General features: G+C 39.8%; 1 protein-coding gene across 3 annotated transcripts in view; it reads right to left on the reverse strand.

Annotated features, from left to right (window-relative positions):
* LOC5574220 (long-chain-fatty-acid--CoA ligase 4) overlaps positions 1-18,292 on the reverse strand; it is a 90,577-nt gene that overhangs the window by 42,128 nt on the left and 30,157 nt on the right. For 2 of the 3 annotated variants that reach the window (XM_021849347.1, XM_021849346.1), the window contains one exon: positions 2,195-2,726. In XM_021849347.1, the coding sequence (XP_021705039.1) occupies positions 2,195-2,217 (23 nt within the window). In that variant the 5' untranslated portion in view covers positions 2,218-2,726. The remainder of the gene's footprint in view (positions 1-2,194; positions 2,727-18,292) is intronic. The other variant, XM_021849348.1, reaches the window with a different exon arrangement.

The raw sequence follows: 18,292 nt of genomic DNA on the forward strand, positions 1-18,292 counted from the left end.
TGAAGACAATTTGATTCACTGTCCTTGTGTATGAAAGCAGTAAGGGATTAGTAAAAATACAACAATTTAACCGCCCAGAGTAGTCCTGTTGCAGCACGGAGTATCAAAAACGAATCGTTTTGCTACGAAAAATGCTGTATGACTTTTAGAAAACATGTTGATTCTATTGAGAACTAGAATCAGCCCACCAAAAAAATATGTTTCGAACTCACAATTTATTGTGAAAAGGATTACGGCATTATAAGTGATGAAAAGTATGATGAGTGTTGAAAAGTGGACGTAGCACTACAGTGAATAACTGAATGACGCAAAAAAGGTTTGTCACGCAAGGGCGACATACCCCTTGACAGTAATCAGGATTTCAAATACAAAAAGTACAATGGAATGCGAAATAGCTGCAAGATAAGCTGATTGCAAGCTTTAGATGAACTTAGAACGAGCAGAAACCTAAAGCGGGTGGAAAGCACGTACAGGATAATGTGCTTAAGAGTAGCAAGTGCATACCGGACGGTATCTAAAGAGGCCGTGCGCATCATAGCCGGGATGACGCCCATCAGGCTCATCATCAGGAATGGGGATAACTCCACTAAGGGTAGATGGACCCATCGGTTAATACCAAATGGTTCAGATTGGTATGGAAGAAACCATGGGGAAGTAAACTTTCACCTGACGCAGTTTTTGACAGGACATGGATGCTACCCAACAAACATTTTTACCGAATAAGAGATGAACAAATCAGTCCCCTGCATATTCCTACTGAATGAACTGTTGTTCACCTTAAAATGTTACTTGGGTAGAGACAGTACCTGCATTGGTTCGGGCACTCAGAATCTCCTGCGTGCCCCAATTGTACTGGAGTGGAGGAAACAGCGGAGCATGTCGTGTTCGATTGCCCCCGTTTCATTGTTGTGAGAGGTCGCATGCTCGCTACATGCGGTGGGGATACATCCCCGACAATGTGTGCGGATGCCGAGTGCTGGAATACAGGAACTACGACTGTCACTCACTTTATTTTAAAATTGCAGCGCCTATGGCGCGCCGACCAAGAGTTGGCTGCAGAGGATTAGCCCTGCCGATGCTGGTCCCTTGTAACATTGTTAATGTCGGCTAGAAGAAGCAGTTTGCCTAGGCTACTTCTGCTACACGTGTTGTGCTATATGCACTGGCCCCTCCCCGAAGAAATACCGTTAAGTGGTTCCGGGGAGATAAGGGTCTCCCGAAGCCGAGGTAATGTCGATGCACTGAACACCACTTGAGCAAATCTAAAAGAATTGCTCAAGTACAGTGCATGAGCTGGTTTTAGCGGGTCGTCGTTGGTGCGTCATCCCCGCATTCCCTGAGTTACCTTCTCAGGGGATCTGTTTGCAGATTTCTCCCTTGTAAAAAACAAAAAAAAAGATAAATCCAGTATCCAGAGAGCTGCTTATAGCGGAAGGGTAAAATGGGCGGACTATATTATAAGAGAATACCTCATAACAATTCCGCAAAAATGAGGTTTGCTTCAAATACGACTGGACAAACCATATGGGAGAGCACTCAATACGTTTCAGATAAGAACCACGTGGGGCAAGATCTCTCTTTATCGGAGATAATCAAATCTGACTGAACAAAGTTTATCACCAAAACATTGTAACGGAAGTATAATCCAAATGAAACTATAAGCTAGCAATGATAAAGTAATAAATCGGGAATTACTTATTGAAAGAGTTTAGACAAATGTGAACGCTTCTAAAATATTGATATTCTTGTTCGTTGATATTGTATCACTGCAGTATACGTTCAACATGCACCTAATACATCGAGGAACAAATATACCAAATGTGCACATTCTAAAATGGTTTCCATAATCCTCGATTTCCTGTTGAGCAATTTTCGGGAGAAAAGTAAAACTGCTGAATGGGGAAATGTAGAGATGAAAATTTAAGGTACGAAGCGAATGTCAGCGAAAATAGTGGATTTTTTTTTAACGAAACGAGTTTCTAAGCACAGTTCTATAGGAGAAATTCCAAGTGGAATTCCAAACGATAATGAAAAAAGAGATGGATGCTAATAAATCTATTATGAAGGTTGAAGATTAGTTCCATCACCAAACAACAAAATGTTAGTGTTGTTAACGCATGCAATATAATACGAAACAAAAATCACTCGTATTAGAAAACAGACAACATCCGGCCAAGACCCGGACGTTACTTACTGAGCATCCTCCTCGATGAACATTTTGGACGAACTAATGTTGACAATGTTTCACGAACTGGTATGAATGGTATGAATGATTGATTGGGAATATATCCCCTAGCCGCTAATTACACTACTTCTCCCTTCTTTTAGCTGGATTACAACAGATAACAACTACACCAACACTTATCCACTTGTACAGAATGACTATTCCCGAGCTTTTTTCTTCTTGCTCCCACGAATTTAGATAATTCGCACTTTTTCTTCTTCTTATGCCCAACACTCACTTTATATTTCTGCTTGAAAACTGATTTTCAAATTCCACTTTTCCCGGGTTTTGTTAAGCGATCACACCACGATTTCAGTCAACGTCGCCGCGATCAACTCGCGACTCATTCTCCGCTCGGAAGTGTCGAATACTGAAACACTTGGTCGTCGTGGTCCGCTGGTTATCTGCCTCCTTTCTGGATGTTAGCCGAGAACTCCCGATGATAATAGTTGTCTGCTCAGGTACCAGCCTGCGTGCAATAATCTCGGTGAGGCAGGAGATTCTGCAAGATAAGAGGAAAGAGAGACAAACGAGACGTGAGAGAGCTGTTCAGGTGTTTGTAGGTGTATGGTTGATGTACCAATTATGGCAATAGTGGGAACAAAAATAGAATATAACGGCGAATGCCAGGAACACTGTTTTCATAGATGGTACAAACACAACGATTTTGAACACAAATTAAAGAAGATTCAAGTCAATTTCATACTAAAACTTTTCATTGCGTTTGCAAGACTTCAAACTTAAAATTTATGTTTCAGAAACCCGGCTTTAATCTTATTGTTATCCATACTGTTGACACATTGCATCCATAATTGGTACACCTACCCTATAGAATCAGTAGATATTGCAATGGGGACACGTTGCGGTCAAGAGCTTGGGGACGTGCGTCAGCTGAGTGACTCGTCGGTAGGAAGTGGGGCACGAGCTGCAATTTTAGATCTTTTTTACTCTAGTGGTCCCTAAACTACAGTCTCAAGTGTCTCGGTGGAACGAGTTGACGTCGATGGTGTAGAACTGGCGGTGTCCGAAAACCGGTTGACAGCGCGCACTATTGGTGCGTAGATAGATGAAGGAGCTGCCGCTGCGTTACTAGTAGATCTAGCAAATCGTCAATTGCTCGTTAATGGATTACGCAAGCTAGCAAATCGATCGGGTTTTCGACCAAGGCAATCAGGTGCGCCAACCTCTTCGGGTGCAGCAACCTTTGGGGTAATTAGATTCGCGAAAGTCAGGTTTGGCGTTACACATATGGAGTTGTTGCAGTTAAATAGTTTGAAGCATTTATTACTTAAAAATGTAGAAAAACACTCCCAAGATTTTCGAACAAAACGGTCAATTAATGGAACGGACACTTTTAGAATGGGAATTTTCAAATTGAAATAAACCTTTGTTCCAGTTGGGAAGTAATTTTAAAATGAATAAGAATCATTCTCAATGGGAACAATTTGAAAGCTCAACATTAAATGATCAACAATGACGCCGGCCACGTCCTTACGGTTATCGGGAGAGGAAACCAAGGACCGAGGACCAAAGAACCCTCAGCTTCTCCACAGTTGTTATGGAGAAACCTATTGATTGATGGAAAAAGTTAAAACTCTGAGGGTCACTCTAATAATATAACCATTGAGACAAACTATGTTTTCCAATGGACACTTAACTAACGCAGTAAAACGACACTAAGCGAAAAAAATGCAATAAATTCGAACCAAGATGCTAATGGGCTCATGATTCTAAAAGTTCTACAGTAAATTGGAACACAATTCTGCTGAACGTTCTGAGTGCAGCCAAAACTCTCAGGTCAATGCATTCATTTTAAAACGTACGTTTTCCAATTTCCAAACAAACAATTTCGAACAAGTCAATTCCATATTCAAACCACATATTTTCGTCCAATTCGTAAACATGAGTATTCCGATGACTGTTTCTCTTTTCGCATACTTACCATTCGTTCGAAGTTAGAGGACTGTGACCTGCGGATATTTATAGAATCGTACCACCCATCGACGATCTCGCGATTAAGAAAATTATTAGTTTTGGCACGTCATTGACCGTTACGAACGAAACCGGTTTGAGTTTTGGTTTCCTATCAGAAGGATTGAGAGATAGTTTAAGATCAGGAGAATTCCGCAACTTTGCAATCCCAAGGTTATGTTGAGGGTAATCAACGCCCCTCGTATCGTTCTACCTAGGTTGTGTACGAATATAAATTACACCACATGTAGGAAGACTTCCTCCTTCGAGAATTAGTTCCGCAGTTTAGAGACCCTTTTACAGTAAAATTGCATCTCACACTATAGGAAACAGTCTCGACCACTTCGCGATTCTCATTACAGTGTTACAGCAGGTAGCAACTCAGGTGAACCGGTCAGCCTCATTAATTCGCGTCTAATTAAAGGAAAACCTCAACGGAACGGAGCCTGAACTGAAGTCCGAAGAGAAACCCACTTCCAAGTAGTGTGCAGTTTATGCTCATACATCACTCGCGGACAAAGTCTGGGCCGAGGGGAATAGGCTTAGGATTGAAAAAAAAATATGTATAATACAGAGTAGGTAATTAGCATTTAATTGCAACTTTAGAGTCAGTTGTATACAACAAATCCGGCCCGGTGGATGACTGACCTGCGTTCTAGGGCGTGTACGTAGATTCCGTATGTTGTGTGTACTGGTCGGGCACGTGCAACTCCAACGTGATGTGTTGACGAAATGCTCTTCTCATGTATAACGTCTGAATATTTTGAGATGTATGAATTTTTACTAACATACATGATTAGTAATAATTCTAAAACGTATGTAATAGTCGGTCGAAATCTGTCTTTGACATGACATAACTCCTAAAATTACAATTGAAGTACGTGCTAAATACTAATTAGTTTATTATACAAAATTGTTAAATTTCTTTGAAATTTGTTTGAATAAATATAAAAGACAATATCTGCCGAAGCAGAGCATCTTAACTCGGACGGAACTATTTCAATATAGTTAAATAGCTCCAAGGTCAATTCTACCACCTTCATTAAAAAAAAAATCATACATAAATCACCATTTAACACAACTAGAAATCAATAGCATCATGCTGGTAGAATCCTGCTTGTATTCTACCTGTTTTGAACCTACCCCAACACGAACCACATTTGCGCCAGTGCACCCGTCAAGGTCCAGATCCTCGACACGAGTGAGTGCTAGGTGGGAGCTCGGCTTGTACCATCCGAAGAAGCCGTTTCTGTGAATATCGGCGTCCAGTGCAACTGTACTCGCGGAAAACCAACCATCAGTGGTTCTCAATTTTTTCAGAGATGCGACCCCCTTTAAGATTTTACCATTTTTAAATAGAATTGAAAAAAAAAAAGATTTTAGCATTTCCAACATTTCCAGGATTTTCATAATCAGTTTATTCAATCATTTGTTCAAAATGTGCTTCAGGCATTACTCCAAGATTTGTTAAGAATTTTTTTCAGTAATTCTTTCACAGATTTCACTAGGAAGTCCTTCAAGATTTTCATTGTTGATACTTTCATAAGCATCCGGCGTTCGAAAACCCCCAAGAGCTTGCGAGCATAGTCTACGTTTCATGCCCGCAGAGTACTACCGGTCTAATGAGCGTTTTGTACAACGTGCATTTGGTGCGGGGTGAATCTTTCTTGAACGCAGTTTCTTCTGGAGCCCATAGTAGGCACGACTTCCACAGATGATGCGCCTTCGTATTTCACGATTAACCCCTCTACCGGCAGCTTCATATTATACCGCAATGAAAATATTCAAACCTCGATAACTTTCTTGTTTCTCGATATTTTTGCACCATTATTTCACAAGTTCTCAAGAAACTCTTCTAGTTTAAGAATCTATTTTTCATTGGTCAACTAGATCCTGAGATATTCCGGAATTCCTTGGGGGACCGACGCGTAGCTATAATCCACGTAAATATCTCAGGCTACACATTCAGATATTTACTCTTCGGAACAGTACATCAATGAGAATTTGTTGTGAAAAAATGAAGCAATTTGGTGCAGCCGTCTTTGAGTCATTACTGTCCATAGCTGTCCACGTTGGCCAAATAAAGATCTTAAAAACTTCAAAAAACATAATATCGTAATTTTCAAATATCTCCTAGAATACTTAACCGATTTGTATTATTTTTTCAAAGTGGCTCCTTATCACCCAGTTTTCTGTAGCCCACATTTTATTTTTTTGATAAATTGACGTAAAACAAAATTTCCGCCAAAGACATTTTGTATGGAGAATGTCGGTCCCACTAGGAACATCGGAATATCTTGAAAACCAGACCACCAATGACAGTTATCGATATAGTTTCCTAAGCTAGAAGAATTTTTTGAGAACTTGTGAAAAAATGGTACAAAAATATCGAGAAACAAAAAAGTTATCAAGGTTTGAATATTTTTATTGCGGTAAAAAATAAAGCTGCCCGTAGACGGGTTAACATTGTTGTCGGTCGTCAGCGAAAATCTGAGTTAGACGAGATCGTCAACTACCTCGAAAGAATCCCCGTCTATCGTGACATTGCTTCATAGACGGGCCCTGTCGCGCTCATTCTGCCTATCAGTTCCGTTACCATCCTTGCCAATAGCCTCGTTGTTCTTGAGCTATTAAAGACATCCTTCACTTTCCCCATCGGTGGAGCTGGTTGATTTCTACTGTCAGCAGTGCTGACGTATCCATCACCTTCGCTGTCCTGACCTTCTATGCCGGTGACCTATGCGCAATTCTGGTGTTCATCGTAGTGCTGCTTCCACCTTTCGATCACCTCGCGTCCGTCCGTCAAGATGCTCCCATCCCGATCATAACACAATTCAGCTCGCAGCATTAAACCTTTGCGGGATGCGTTGAGCTTCTGATACAACTTCTGCGTTTCTTGAGAACAGTACAGCAACTCCATCTTTTGGCATTCCACCTCTTCCAGGCGGCGCGTCTTGTCCCTAAATAGACGGTTTTTCTGTTTCAGTCTGTATCGTTCCACGTTTTGTCGCGTATCACGCTGCATCATTGCAGCCCCCCGCTACATTATTCTCCTCCAAAACCTCCTGGCACTCCTCGTCGAACTAATCGTTTCTCGAACTTCGTTCCACGTATCCGACAATGCTTTCGGCAGCGCCGTTAATGTCTGCTTTGACTATCCTCCAGCAGTCCTCAAGAGGGGCCCTATCGAGCTGGACCTCATCCGGCAACGCTGCTTCAAGGCTTTACTCATAATCAGTTGCGACATCTGGTTGTTTCACGTAGTAGTCGTAGGCAATGTTAGCGCCAAGATAGGTTCTGACGTCGGTAATGTCGGAGAAGTGTCGTCCATCGATCAAAACGTGGTCGATTTACGATTCTGTCAGCTGAGGTGATCTCCAGGTGTACCGATACGGGAGGCTATGCTGGAAATAGGTGCTACGAATGGCATATTCTTGGAAGCGGCGAAATTTATCAATCGTAGGCTTCCAGGAAGGCATCTAATAAATCTTCAAGATAATTGTTTCATAATTTGAGCATAAATTTAATGATACTCCAATAAATTATCCCAGATATTTCTTTTCTTCAAGAACTGAACTTTCCATGGAATGAATCCTTGAATTTCTTCAGGACATTGTCAAGGAAGTTTTTCATACATTATCCAGGAGACATTTCTTGAACAAAAACAAACTTACTCTAATAATACTTTTTGAGAACACTCACTAAGAAATAACCTGAAAGGGATATTATGTTGGATGAAACCATGAAAAATCTCGGGCAGAATCACTGTAGAAATATGTATATCACTCTTTTGAGATATCACTAGAAACATTACTGTAGCTTTTCCTGGTGAAAATCTATATGCACTTTCAAGAAATCTTTGGAAGAGTCTACTGTATTAACAGACTCTGAATTGAATGTTGAAAAATCCGTAGGATGTTTCAGCAAATTCGTTCAAGGTGAAGTTGCTCCGTTCAAGGTTCAAGGTGAATTTCTCACAGAGATTGCTCTGTGAGAAATTCACCTTGAACCTTGAACGGAGCAACTTCACCTTGAACGAATTTGCTGAAACATCCTTAAGGAATTTCAGTAGGAATCCCTAGAAGATCTCCTAAAGGGATTTCAAGAAGAATTCCTCTACCGCAAGCGATATTCGGAATACTCTAATACGGCTCAAATGGAATACTCTAATACGTCTTGCGCAGATGAGCTGAGTAAAGCAGTGACACCCGCTCGAGCAGCCTAGTTCCATGCTTGTGAAGTAACCCGACTTCCAAAACCATCCCGGATTCATCGTCTGCCGCCAGTGCCCACCGAAGAAGAGGAGCAAGTATTCTCCGATTCGCCCAGCGTAGAGTCACCAAAACGTACTGTGACGTCCAACATGTCAGAAATCAGGGCACTTCAGCGAAGTGATTGCCTTGGACACCATCGATCATCTTGACTTGACTGACTTGAGAGGAAACGTCCAAACAACCAGGTGGGGGATTCATCAATCATAGAGTGACATGTGACTACCAAGTGGGACCAGCTACCAAGGAACAGTCCACAATCAAGAGAAGAGCAGTCACGCCATTCATACGCTGCGATTTTGACGGCTGCAATTATGGTTGATGAAGAGTCCACTTTGATTGAGCTTTCTGGCCCGTCCAGTGTGAACCAGCCCTTCCACACTGTGACTTCTGTCGATAAACTGGACTTCACCCCAAGCAGTAGGAAATGGTGTCACTGTATTCCGATATGATTACCAACAAGTCTGGCTGCCAAGGTGGTATCAGAGTCTGTTCGAGAGGAACTTTCTGATCAATCTTGTGCGGCCCAACTTCTTCACGAGGTGACATCTGCTGTACAACCGCAGTTCGACAAGAGCGTTACTGGCATTTAGTGGAAATCTGAGAGATGGCACTGTGGCCAATACCAACCAAGTGAAGCCCATCATAGAGGAGCAGGGCAGGCTGTCGTTTGTTAAGCCATTGTGTGTAACAACAGCTACCAACAAAATGAAACTCGCCCAGGAGCAACCCGCGAATGTGAAGACATCACCAAGTCGGCTGATGTTCTTCAGTCATCCGGGATTCGATGTAGTGGCCCGTATTTGTCGAACCAGAAAGGAGGTTGCCTACGCCGGAATATGTGGAGTTATTGGAAAGAACTTGCAAAATGTCGGATGAAGCTCCAGGTCTATATCACCTGAAGACTTTTCGAAAATGGCACATCAAACCAGCGAAACTACCACCGATGGCTACAGCGAGCCATCTGTAGCGCATACTGTCTTGCCCAATCGGCTTGTCCAGGAGATCTTACGAGAGGAATCCCTCAGTCTGCGTCTCCAAGAACCGATCAAGCAGTGGAGCAACGTGTCGATAGCACTGAATCTGATGAACAGCAAGACGACTCCTTCCAAGCAGTTGAGTCCACCGGAAGTGAGGAATACTAACTCTGGAAGGCCGGCATCTAGTAGCAATGACTTTTTTTTCCTTACTTTTATTTTCTAGGCATTCCGTGCGCTTGGCCGCTACTATGCCGATTATCGTAACGTTTCTATAGCTACACAGCTACAGAATCTATTTATATCCTAGTTCTTATTGCTATTTCTCTCAGAAATAGCAATAAGCAGATAGATGAGAGTGCTGCCGTTGGTCCAATCCATATCCATACAGCCGTAGTCCATTGGTGTGCGGTGGTTCATTTTGCCATGTTTCCGTGTCGTGTGAGGCAACAGCCTACAAAGAGGGACAGTGTGTCTCAGTCACCATCCGAGGATGGATGTGTTCCCCAATACACGGTCCTTCGTGCGGCATCTTCTGGTGGTTGGACGGAGTTTTTTATGTGGAGGGGTTGGGAATCGAACCCATGACCTTCCTCTTACTAAGCGAAAGTGTAACCTCGAGGCTACGGGCCCCCCCTTAGTAGCAATGAATTACCCGTAAAGTCTGTGGAGGAAATCCTGAGATTGGACTAAAGTAATTTTCACATTCATTCGCAACAATGACTGTTGAAATTATAAGAGGTATCAGCGTTGGACTGCTTGAGACTTTTCTGGAGAAAATGCATGGAAAATTCCAATGCACATTACTGTACGAATCACTGGAAGACTTGCAGAAGAAATTTTTAGAGGGATCCCTATAAGTGTCCATTTTGGTTGTAGAAATCAATGGAGTAAGCTGTGAAACATCCTAAAGCGAAGGAATCCTATGGTAGAGTCACGTATGAATGTTTGAATCCTCTAGGATTTACAACAGGATTTATACAAGGATTCTTCATAGAACTGTTGTAGATAATACGTTTTGATTTTTCAACAGTATTTCTATGAAATTGTTTGGTAATTTCTTCAAGATCCCAGGCATAAATTTTCGTACGAAATGTCTACAGGGGTACTTCAAAGGTTTCCTTGCTGTACCTCGGATAATATATAGAGATCTGATTTTTCAGCCTTATTCCAATCGAGAGATCCAAACCGACCAGTGTTGATAGACTCACTCTCAAATCTCAATCAATGAGCTCTCCCCTGAGAGCAAACCCATTGAAGATCCGCTTCGCAAATCTCATGCTTGAGATTTTCATGCAAAATCATTCAATCATACTCAAGCTGTCAAAAATGATTCAGTCATAAAATCTGACGAAAATTCGTCAAAACCGAATGTTGATGTTAACATTAGAAAGGATTACTACAGTTCTACCAGACTAACAAGAAAACATTGCTTTGCTCGTGAAATCTGTGGAAATACAAAGCGCAATGAGTCAAAGAGGATGAGCCAAATCATCCATGATTTTTTGACTGCTGAGTTGCTGAGATTGACAATTCTCACGCATGAAAAATTTCAAGCTTGTGTTATGAGAATTTAAGTTTTTGTACCATCGAAAATTTGTACTGTTTTTTAACTTGAAGTTGATTCAATGTGTATAAGAAAGGAGAAACACTTCATATTGTTTACAGTATAATCATATAGACGCTGGTAGAAGGACTTTTTTGCGCTTCAAACGCCTTCGAGGTTTTTTGTCAGACAATGAGAAGAAAATGTCGCCGATAAAATGGAAAAAGGGGACTTTGGCACCATTTTAATTAGAAAAGAGACTGAAATAGAGATCAAGTCTCTAAAAATGGATTTATACCATTGCATCTGCGCGAGTTCAGGCGACATTATATAGATTTTGGGGGTAAGGGGATTTATGACAGAAGCTTGCTCTGGTTAGTGTATGTATCAGGAAAAGGCTTGTTAGGCATGTTAGAATGACGGTTATTCGACAGTTTTCGTTTCTAGCGATATACTTGTACGTATACTTGTACGTACCGTCGTTGAGGGTGAGATTTGTCTAAAAATGTGATAGTCTGAATTTATTTTTAAACAACTTTTGCAATTTGACTTTAAATGTTCTGAGAGTTAAATATGAGAATAAGTTCATGGGTAACGATAAGGATCGTGAATGTGGGATTTCAAAATAATATTATTCCACCTTAAAGTGAGACTTTCCCAATGTGACAATTTAAAAGATATTAATTTCATGCTGTTTTCAATGATTTATCAAAACTAAACTACTAGAATTAGGATTCTATCTTTTAGAAGCTGTAGCTAACTGCAAAAAATATAATAATAACCCTCTAATACCCAACCCCGGGGTACACTTTGGAATTTGGTGTAATTTTTCGTAGCTTGGAAATTAAAATGATTTTATTTTTGGTCTAAACCTTGACACTTTTGAAACTTTTTTGTATTTTTTATATTGTTTGAAAAATTGTATTCTTATATAGCCTACAACGGGGCTCTCCTTAGCCAAGTGGTTAGAGTCCGCGGCTACAAAGCAAAGCCATGCTGAAAGTGTCTGGCTTCGATTCCCGGTCGGTCCAGGATCTTTTCGTAGTGGAAATTTCCTTAACTTCCCTGGGCATAGAGTATCATCGTACCTGCCACACGATATACGAATGCGAAAATGGCAACTAAGGCAAAGAAAGCTCTCAGTTAACAACTGTGGAAGTGCTCTTAGAACACTACGCTGAGTAGCCGGCTCTGTCCCAGTGGGGACGTTAATGCAAAAAAAAAGAAGATATAATTATATATAACTTACATATATTAATATATATAACCTACAAATGCCCGGGATGAATTTTCCGTGTAATATATAAAATCGTACCTTTTATATTTTTCTACGATCAACCTATCACAGAAAAAGAGCTTGGTGGTATTAAAATAAATTCAAACCTGTTTTTCCGTTAATTGTTTTTGTCAAAAATCAGTAACTAGAAGAGGCTTCAAAAAAATGAAAAACGATAGGGATGTTCAAAACTAAAATTTTTAAAAATCAAAAACCAACATTCATAGATTTGCGAACAATAATAAATCATTGGCCAAAACGTGTTAAGAAGAATTTTGGATAACTTAAAATGATATTTAGACCGAAAATAAAAATTTGAGTATTTGAAGGAAAAGTTGATCAAAATTAGAATTTGCTTCAATATTTTAATTATCAAAAATCTTTTGATACTTTCCCGTAACTTCATAATTATAATTCATTGCAATAATCATCTCCTCAATTTGCTGCAATGGAGCCCCCTAGGGGTTCACGGACCACCAGTTGGCCAACACTGATCTACCGCAAAACAGCCCGGCCAATGCGAAGCTATGCACCAAAACGGGGAGGTACAGAAATGGCGAAAACATATTTATGTGCTCCAACGGCAACCATATGCTCGCGTAGCCCCTGCAAAAGGGGGCCATAGCGAACCAACGAAACAACGTAGGTATATCGGAAGAAAGACGAAGAAGATTGGCAAAACGGAAGAGTTGCAGAACCTGTTTTGTTTGTTGTTGTTGATTTTTTTTTTGCGATGCCTACCAACGGTTGGTTTTGTTGTGTTTTTGCGAGAAACTTTCTTCATATCCTCTCTACTCGGGGTGTCCTATTCCTCCTATAACCATTACTCGTTGAACGTTAGTTGCGCTCGAATAAAGAAAGCTGTTTCTTCAGAGTTTCTTTGTTTCAATTTTCTCTGGCTTCCCCGAACTGGCGAACTGGGAATAAAGCCGCTTTATTGGCGACGGGGAATTCACACATTGGTGCGAATGTGGAAAGAAACAACGCAGCTACAGCTGGGAATTTATTGTTTACAATATTGTTAGCGAAATGAAACAGCTTTTCCGTATTTGTTTCCAGAATTATGTTACAACCAACGTGTTTTGGACAGTGCAAGGATATCAGTTGTCAGTGAACGCAAATTTCCCTGGTCAACGTATATTGATTACGTTCATAGGTGCATCACATATGAAAGCATAAAACAATTATCTTTTTTTTTTCAATTTTTTTTGCTGAAAGCTCGTTATTATTGGAAAAATTCTGTTATTATTAGAAAAATCCTGTTGTTTTTATGTCCATTGGACAATTCTACGATCTACAGGACCACCCTCCGTGATCTTGAAATTGTATTTTTGAAACTATTAAACATATAAAATGACTTCCAGCATTTTTTAAATCGTCTGAATAATAATACAGAAAAGAAAGTTTGTTGGATACAGTCATGACTTAATACTAATGCCGGAAGAAAAGATTACAGAAAACAATATAGAAGATAACAAAACATTGATTTCATTGTGCCAAACGTTCGAATTCATTTCAACTAAAGAGCAGAAAGTTCTCAATGTTCATCCAATTCAAGCTCTACATTGTTCTTATTAGTCTTTGAATGCAAGCTCTACATTACAGACGCCGTTCTGGTCAGTATGATGATTTCTGCATTGCATTGCAAGTTCCAGCTCACGAAATCACTTCAGCTTAGATATGCATATGTATGTAGTCATTAGGAGCCAACAAATTCTACAGCAATCCTCCAACCACTCCACTCAAGGCAAAGTGCTTAAATTATTATAACAATCATTTCGAGGTATCGTGACTACAATTTTTCAATTTCCCGTTGACACTTCATTTAGTGCACCTACTTGCATGACGAGTTATACGTTAGGGTGGTTCATATGAAAACATTTGAAAATCTAATCTCTTAAATCCTCCTTACAATCTTTATGATGAAATTAGAGTTATGGTGTTTTAAAGGTGATCCAAAAACGATATATGTTTACTATGCAGTAATTTCAGGGAATGTTCTAATCACAGTTGTATTAATTTGTGTTTTCAACATTTACAATTTGACCTCTAAACTTTCTTCATATAAACCAAAGAAATAAGGTTTTGTGATTTTCATTGCTTATTCGTTTATTTCTAGGCTCAAGCGCCATCAGGCATAATGGAGCCAAACTCATTTGATTTTGTTTACAAAATCTTGTCTTGTTTGCTTATTGAACACTTATGTCAAAGGTTTTGTGATGTATTTTAGCATCAACGTGGGAATGATGTGTGTTATAGGAATATAAAGTTATAAGAATCAAATAAGGTTTCAATATACAATATCTTCATATAAATCTTTGAACGTTTTTCGGCGTCTTAAATCATCATCGAAAAAGTTAAAAAATTGACTGAACCACAAATATTGTAGGGAAGATATGGGACATTTACGAACTTTTTTCGTAATTTGAACCGCCCTAATCAACACCCACTGCACCAAACATCTCTAAGACAACGGAAACAACGTACATATCAAAAGTCCTCGAGATAAAATTAGAGAGCATCCAATCAATCAATTAAACCACCAGAGGCCGGCACACGAGCGCTTCCGCCATATGCGGACTTCTGTTCTCTACCGGGCACCGTGATAACCACAATCACGCCAGTTGTTCAAAGGTTAAAACCTTAGCCATTATCGCGCGCTACGACCGCATTTATTTAATAGTTGCAATTTAATCTTCGTTGGCCACTGCAAACCGCAACCCACCTACCAATACCTCTTGTCCGGTCACTCTCTTTAAAACAATCATAACACTAGGCGTATCTCATCTCTCACGCGTCTCAAAGTCGTAAATCATTTCGTCGGAAATAATCGCCAGTAAGCTACATATTACAGTATTGGACAATACGTTTACACGTTTTTCGATTTTCCATACAAAATGATTGATTGTGGTAGGCTAGATCTCAGTTATTTATGTATTGATTTGAATAAAATTATTGGTTAAGAGAGAAAAGGTTGAAAGACAAAAGGCCGAAAAAACAAAAGTGAATTTTTTTGAATATAAATTATATACGTTTTATCTGAAAATATGAAAGCCCTACTTAAAAACTCTCGCTGGACTTTTCTAAACGACATATCTAATATTGAGAGGCTCTCTTTGTTTAGTTTCTCTTTCATCAATATCTAAGCCGCATTTACGTCTTCCAAAGCGCTTTTCGTACTACTACTGTCTTATGATCTATATTGAAAAACTTTTCTAAAGCATCAGTATTATATTGTCAGTACTGTCTCATAATCAAAAGAGATTGGGGAGAACAGAATCTCGCATTGTTACAAGGGTCGTTTAGAAAAGTTCAACGAGAGCTGCTTTGAGCATAACTTGTTAATCTCGTCTAAATCTTCAACTTTGATAAAGATACCATAAAGTTTTTCTTTAAATTTTTAGAGTTATGTCTCAAGAATTGTGCGAATTTCGTTCAAATTAGTCCACTCTATTATGAAAATAAATCTGAATAAAAAAATGGAATAAGTTGCAAATCCATTGCCTAACACTGTACCTACAATGAGGCGGAGAGTGAACCTCTCGACTCGGAGCAAAATCCGAACCGCAAGATGCAGTTCTCTCGTCGCAGCCGAGCTCGCGAACGACTGCAGATCACGTGTCGGGGTACAAAGTACAACAATCTGCGCGTTTCCTCGTCTCTCGTCTACCATTGCACATTGTTCCCTGTGTCGCGTCGACGTGGTTCAATGCGGTCATTATCAACATGTGATCGTGGCCGAGCGCGCTGCGCACACTGCTAGACGAGATCTTGGATGGACGGAATTCGTTGATCCGCTTCGGCTGAATGATGGCGTAAATCTACTCGCTCGGGTTGGTTTTGTTCATTGGCTGACGAAGATGGGATAAATATCGTATTGCTGAATATGTACAACTCCAGTCTCGTGGGAACCGAAATGTTTTGTTTACAGAACGATCGGGTTGGGCACATTAATCTAGTATTTTGATGACGGATATGCCGAATTTGCATCCGTTCGCTGGCTTCTGACCTTGACACAATTATTGAGGGAGTCGCTATGTATAACTTGTAGAGAATTTAATATGGACATTGGCTACAGTACTCTAATAAGATATCTGAAAGAAGTAATTAAGAACCTGAACAAATAACTCGACAAGAATCCTGCCTCACCAACACCGGAATCTGCCAAGGATCTAGAGATTAATTCGAAAATCGTGGCATGAAATTGTCAACAATCTCACCATGATCAGTAAGGCAAGAATCTTTCTTAGAAGGATCTTGCCTTGAACCCTGTCATAAACCCTTAAAATGTCCGAGCCAGGATTTTTCCAAACACCGTTCAATAATTTATGGAACATGGACATCCAGGAATTCCCAGGGATTTCCTCATGAGCCCCTGAATAGCTTTCGGAACAATTAATCACAGATTCCATTATGCATCCGCCAATAGTCTCAACAAGAATTCAACAGGAGATTTAAGGGTAAATTTGCTTTAGTCTCGGAAGAAATAGCGTTAGCGTTAGCGTAGTTACGGTATACTTCGTAGATTGGATACTAGCAATATTTATGTTGTTTGTTTGATAGTCTCATTTAGACCGCTTTCAGGAACAAGGCTTGGGAGTCAACCTTGATCCTATCTTAAACAAGAATATTAAAACCATAAATATCGCTATTCCCGGCCACGCCCATCTTTACCGTAACTTGGGATTGGGGAAGGAAAAAAAAAGAAAACGGCTACTACACGTAACAAACTCTGCAACTAGCGACCGGCTGAAATGATATACAAATCAAATATACAAGCCGTCCCTAAAATCGATGAATTGTCTCATGAAACGCGAAAATCTGAACACGACGATCGAACATCTGAAATGCGGTTCTTGTTATAAGGGAACGAACTCACCGGATGCCTGTCATTTCTTCATAAAAGCGCCTTATTCATAATGGTTCACCGTTCAACGTCCAGCACGCTATTTATCCGACAACCGCCGGATCTCCGAAACATCATTTCTGCTCTCAATTGAACACAGAACACGCCCGATCGCAGCATTTTAAAAGCCTTGTATTGTCCTTTTTCATAACATCACAGAAATCACTAAGTTATAACTTCCTCCAGAATAATTTCCGGGTGGCATAGCACCATCATCCTTCTCAATATTTCACCGGCTGAATCGAAACAAATACGAAACCGAAGAAATCTAACAAAACCCTCAAAACCTACTAAAACTTGTCAGAAACACATTAAGTACAAGGTGTACCAATAGCAGCATAGCTAAGAACAAATATTCGTATACAATCGAAAAATAACGTCATTATTTTTACATCATCTGAAAGCTTTTTTTCTTGACTTTATGGGAAAAAATGTACTAGCACTAGCTACAAATCAAAAACGTATTTTTACAAAGCTTTTATATTTTTCCTTTATAACGTGGATCAAAAGCTATCGTTTGATGTCAAAAAAGTTCTTAATTCATCAATTTTTTCGTAAAATAAAAAATAGTTTCTCTAAGTAGTGCTACTATAGGAAAAATAGGTTTACCAAGGCGCAAGGGAGCTTAAATTTTAAGCAAAACTAATTATTTCGATAATTTTTCGAACAAAATCAAGCTGTGTATCAATGGTACTTAAATAAATAGCTCCTGACCTTCATGTCAAAAAATATCTTGAAACGGTTTATAGCAAAACGGCCGTAAAAAGCCATTAGTGCGACTATAGGGGACTGTCCGCTAAGGGAACACCCACCCTATAAGTCATCAAAAAATCTACTGAAGATGTTAAAAGCAATACACACAAGCAATGTACAAGAATGTTTTTGCAATTTACCATCGTAATAGGCTGTTTTTCATCATGCCAATCTGTTATCACCCACGGCATAAAAATTAACAAGGCAGGCTTTTACTGATGTAAATATCAAGTTTGATTGTACATTGTACCATATATACTGCTTCACGTTGAAAAATGGGTTTGCCAACGTGTATTGCAACTCGATTCTCAATAGTGCGCATAAGGCACATGGCGGAGGGCATAGATGCGCACTATAGCGAAGTGACT

The sequence above is a fragment of the Aedes aegypti genome, chromosome 3 (assembly GCF_002204515.2).
Source record: "Aedes aegypti strain LVP_AGWG chromosome 3, AaegL5.0 Primary Assembly, whole genome shotgun sequence".
NCBI classification, from domain to species: Eukaryota; Metazoa; Arthropoda; class Insecta; order Diptera; family Culicidae; genus Aedes; species Aedes aegypti.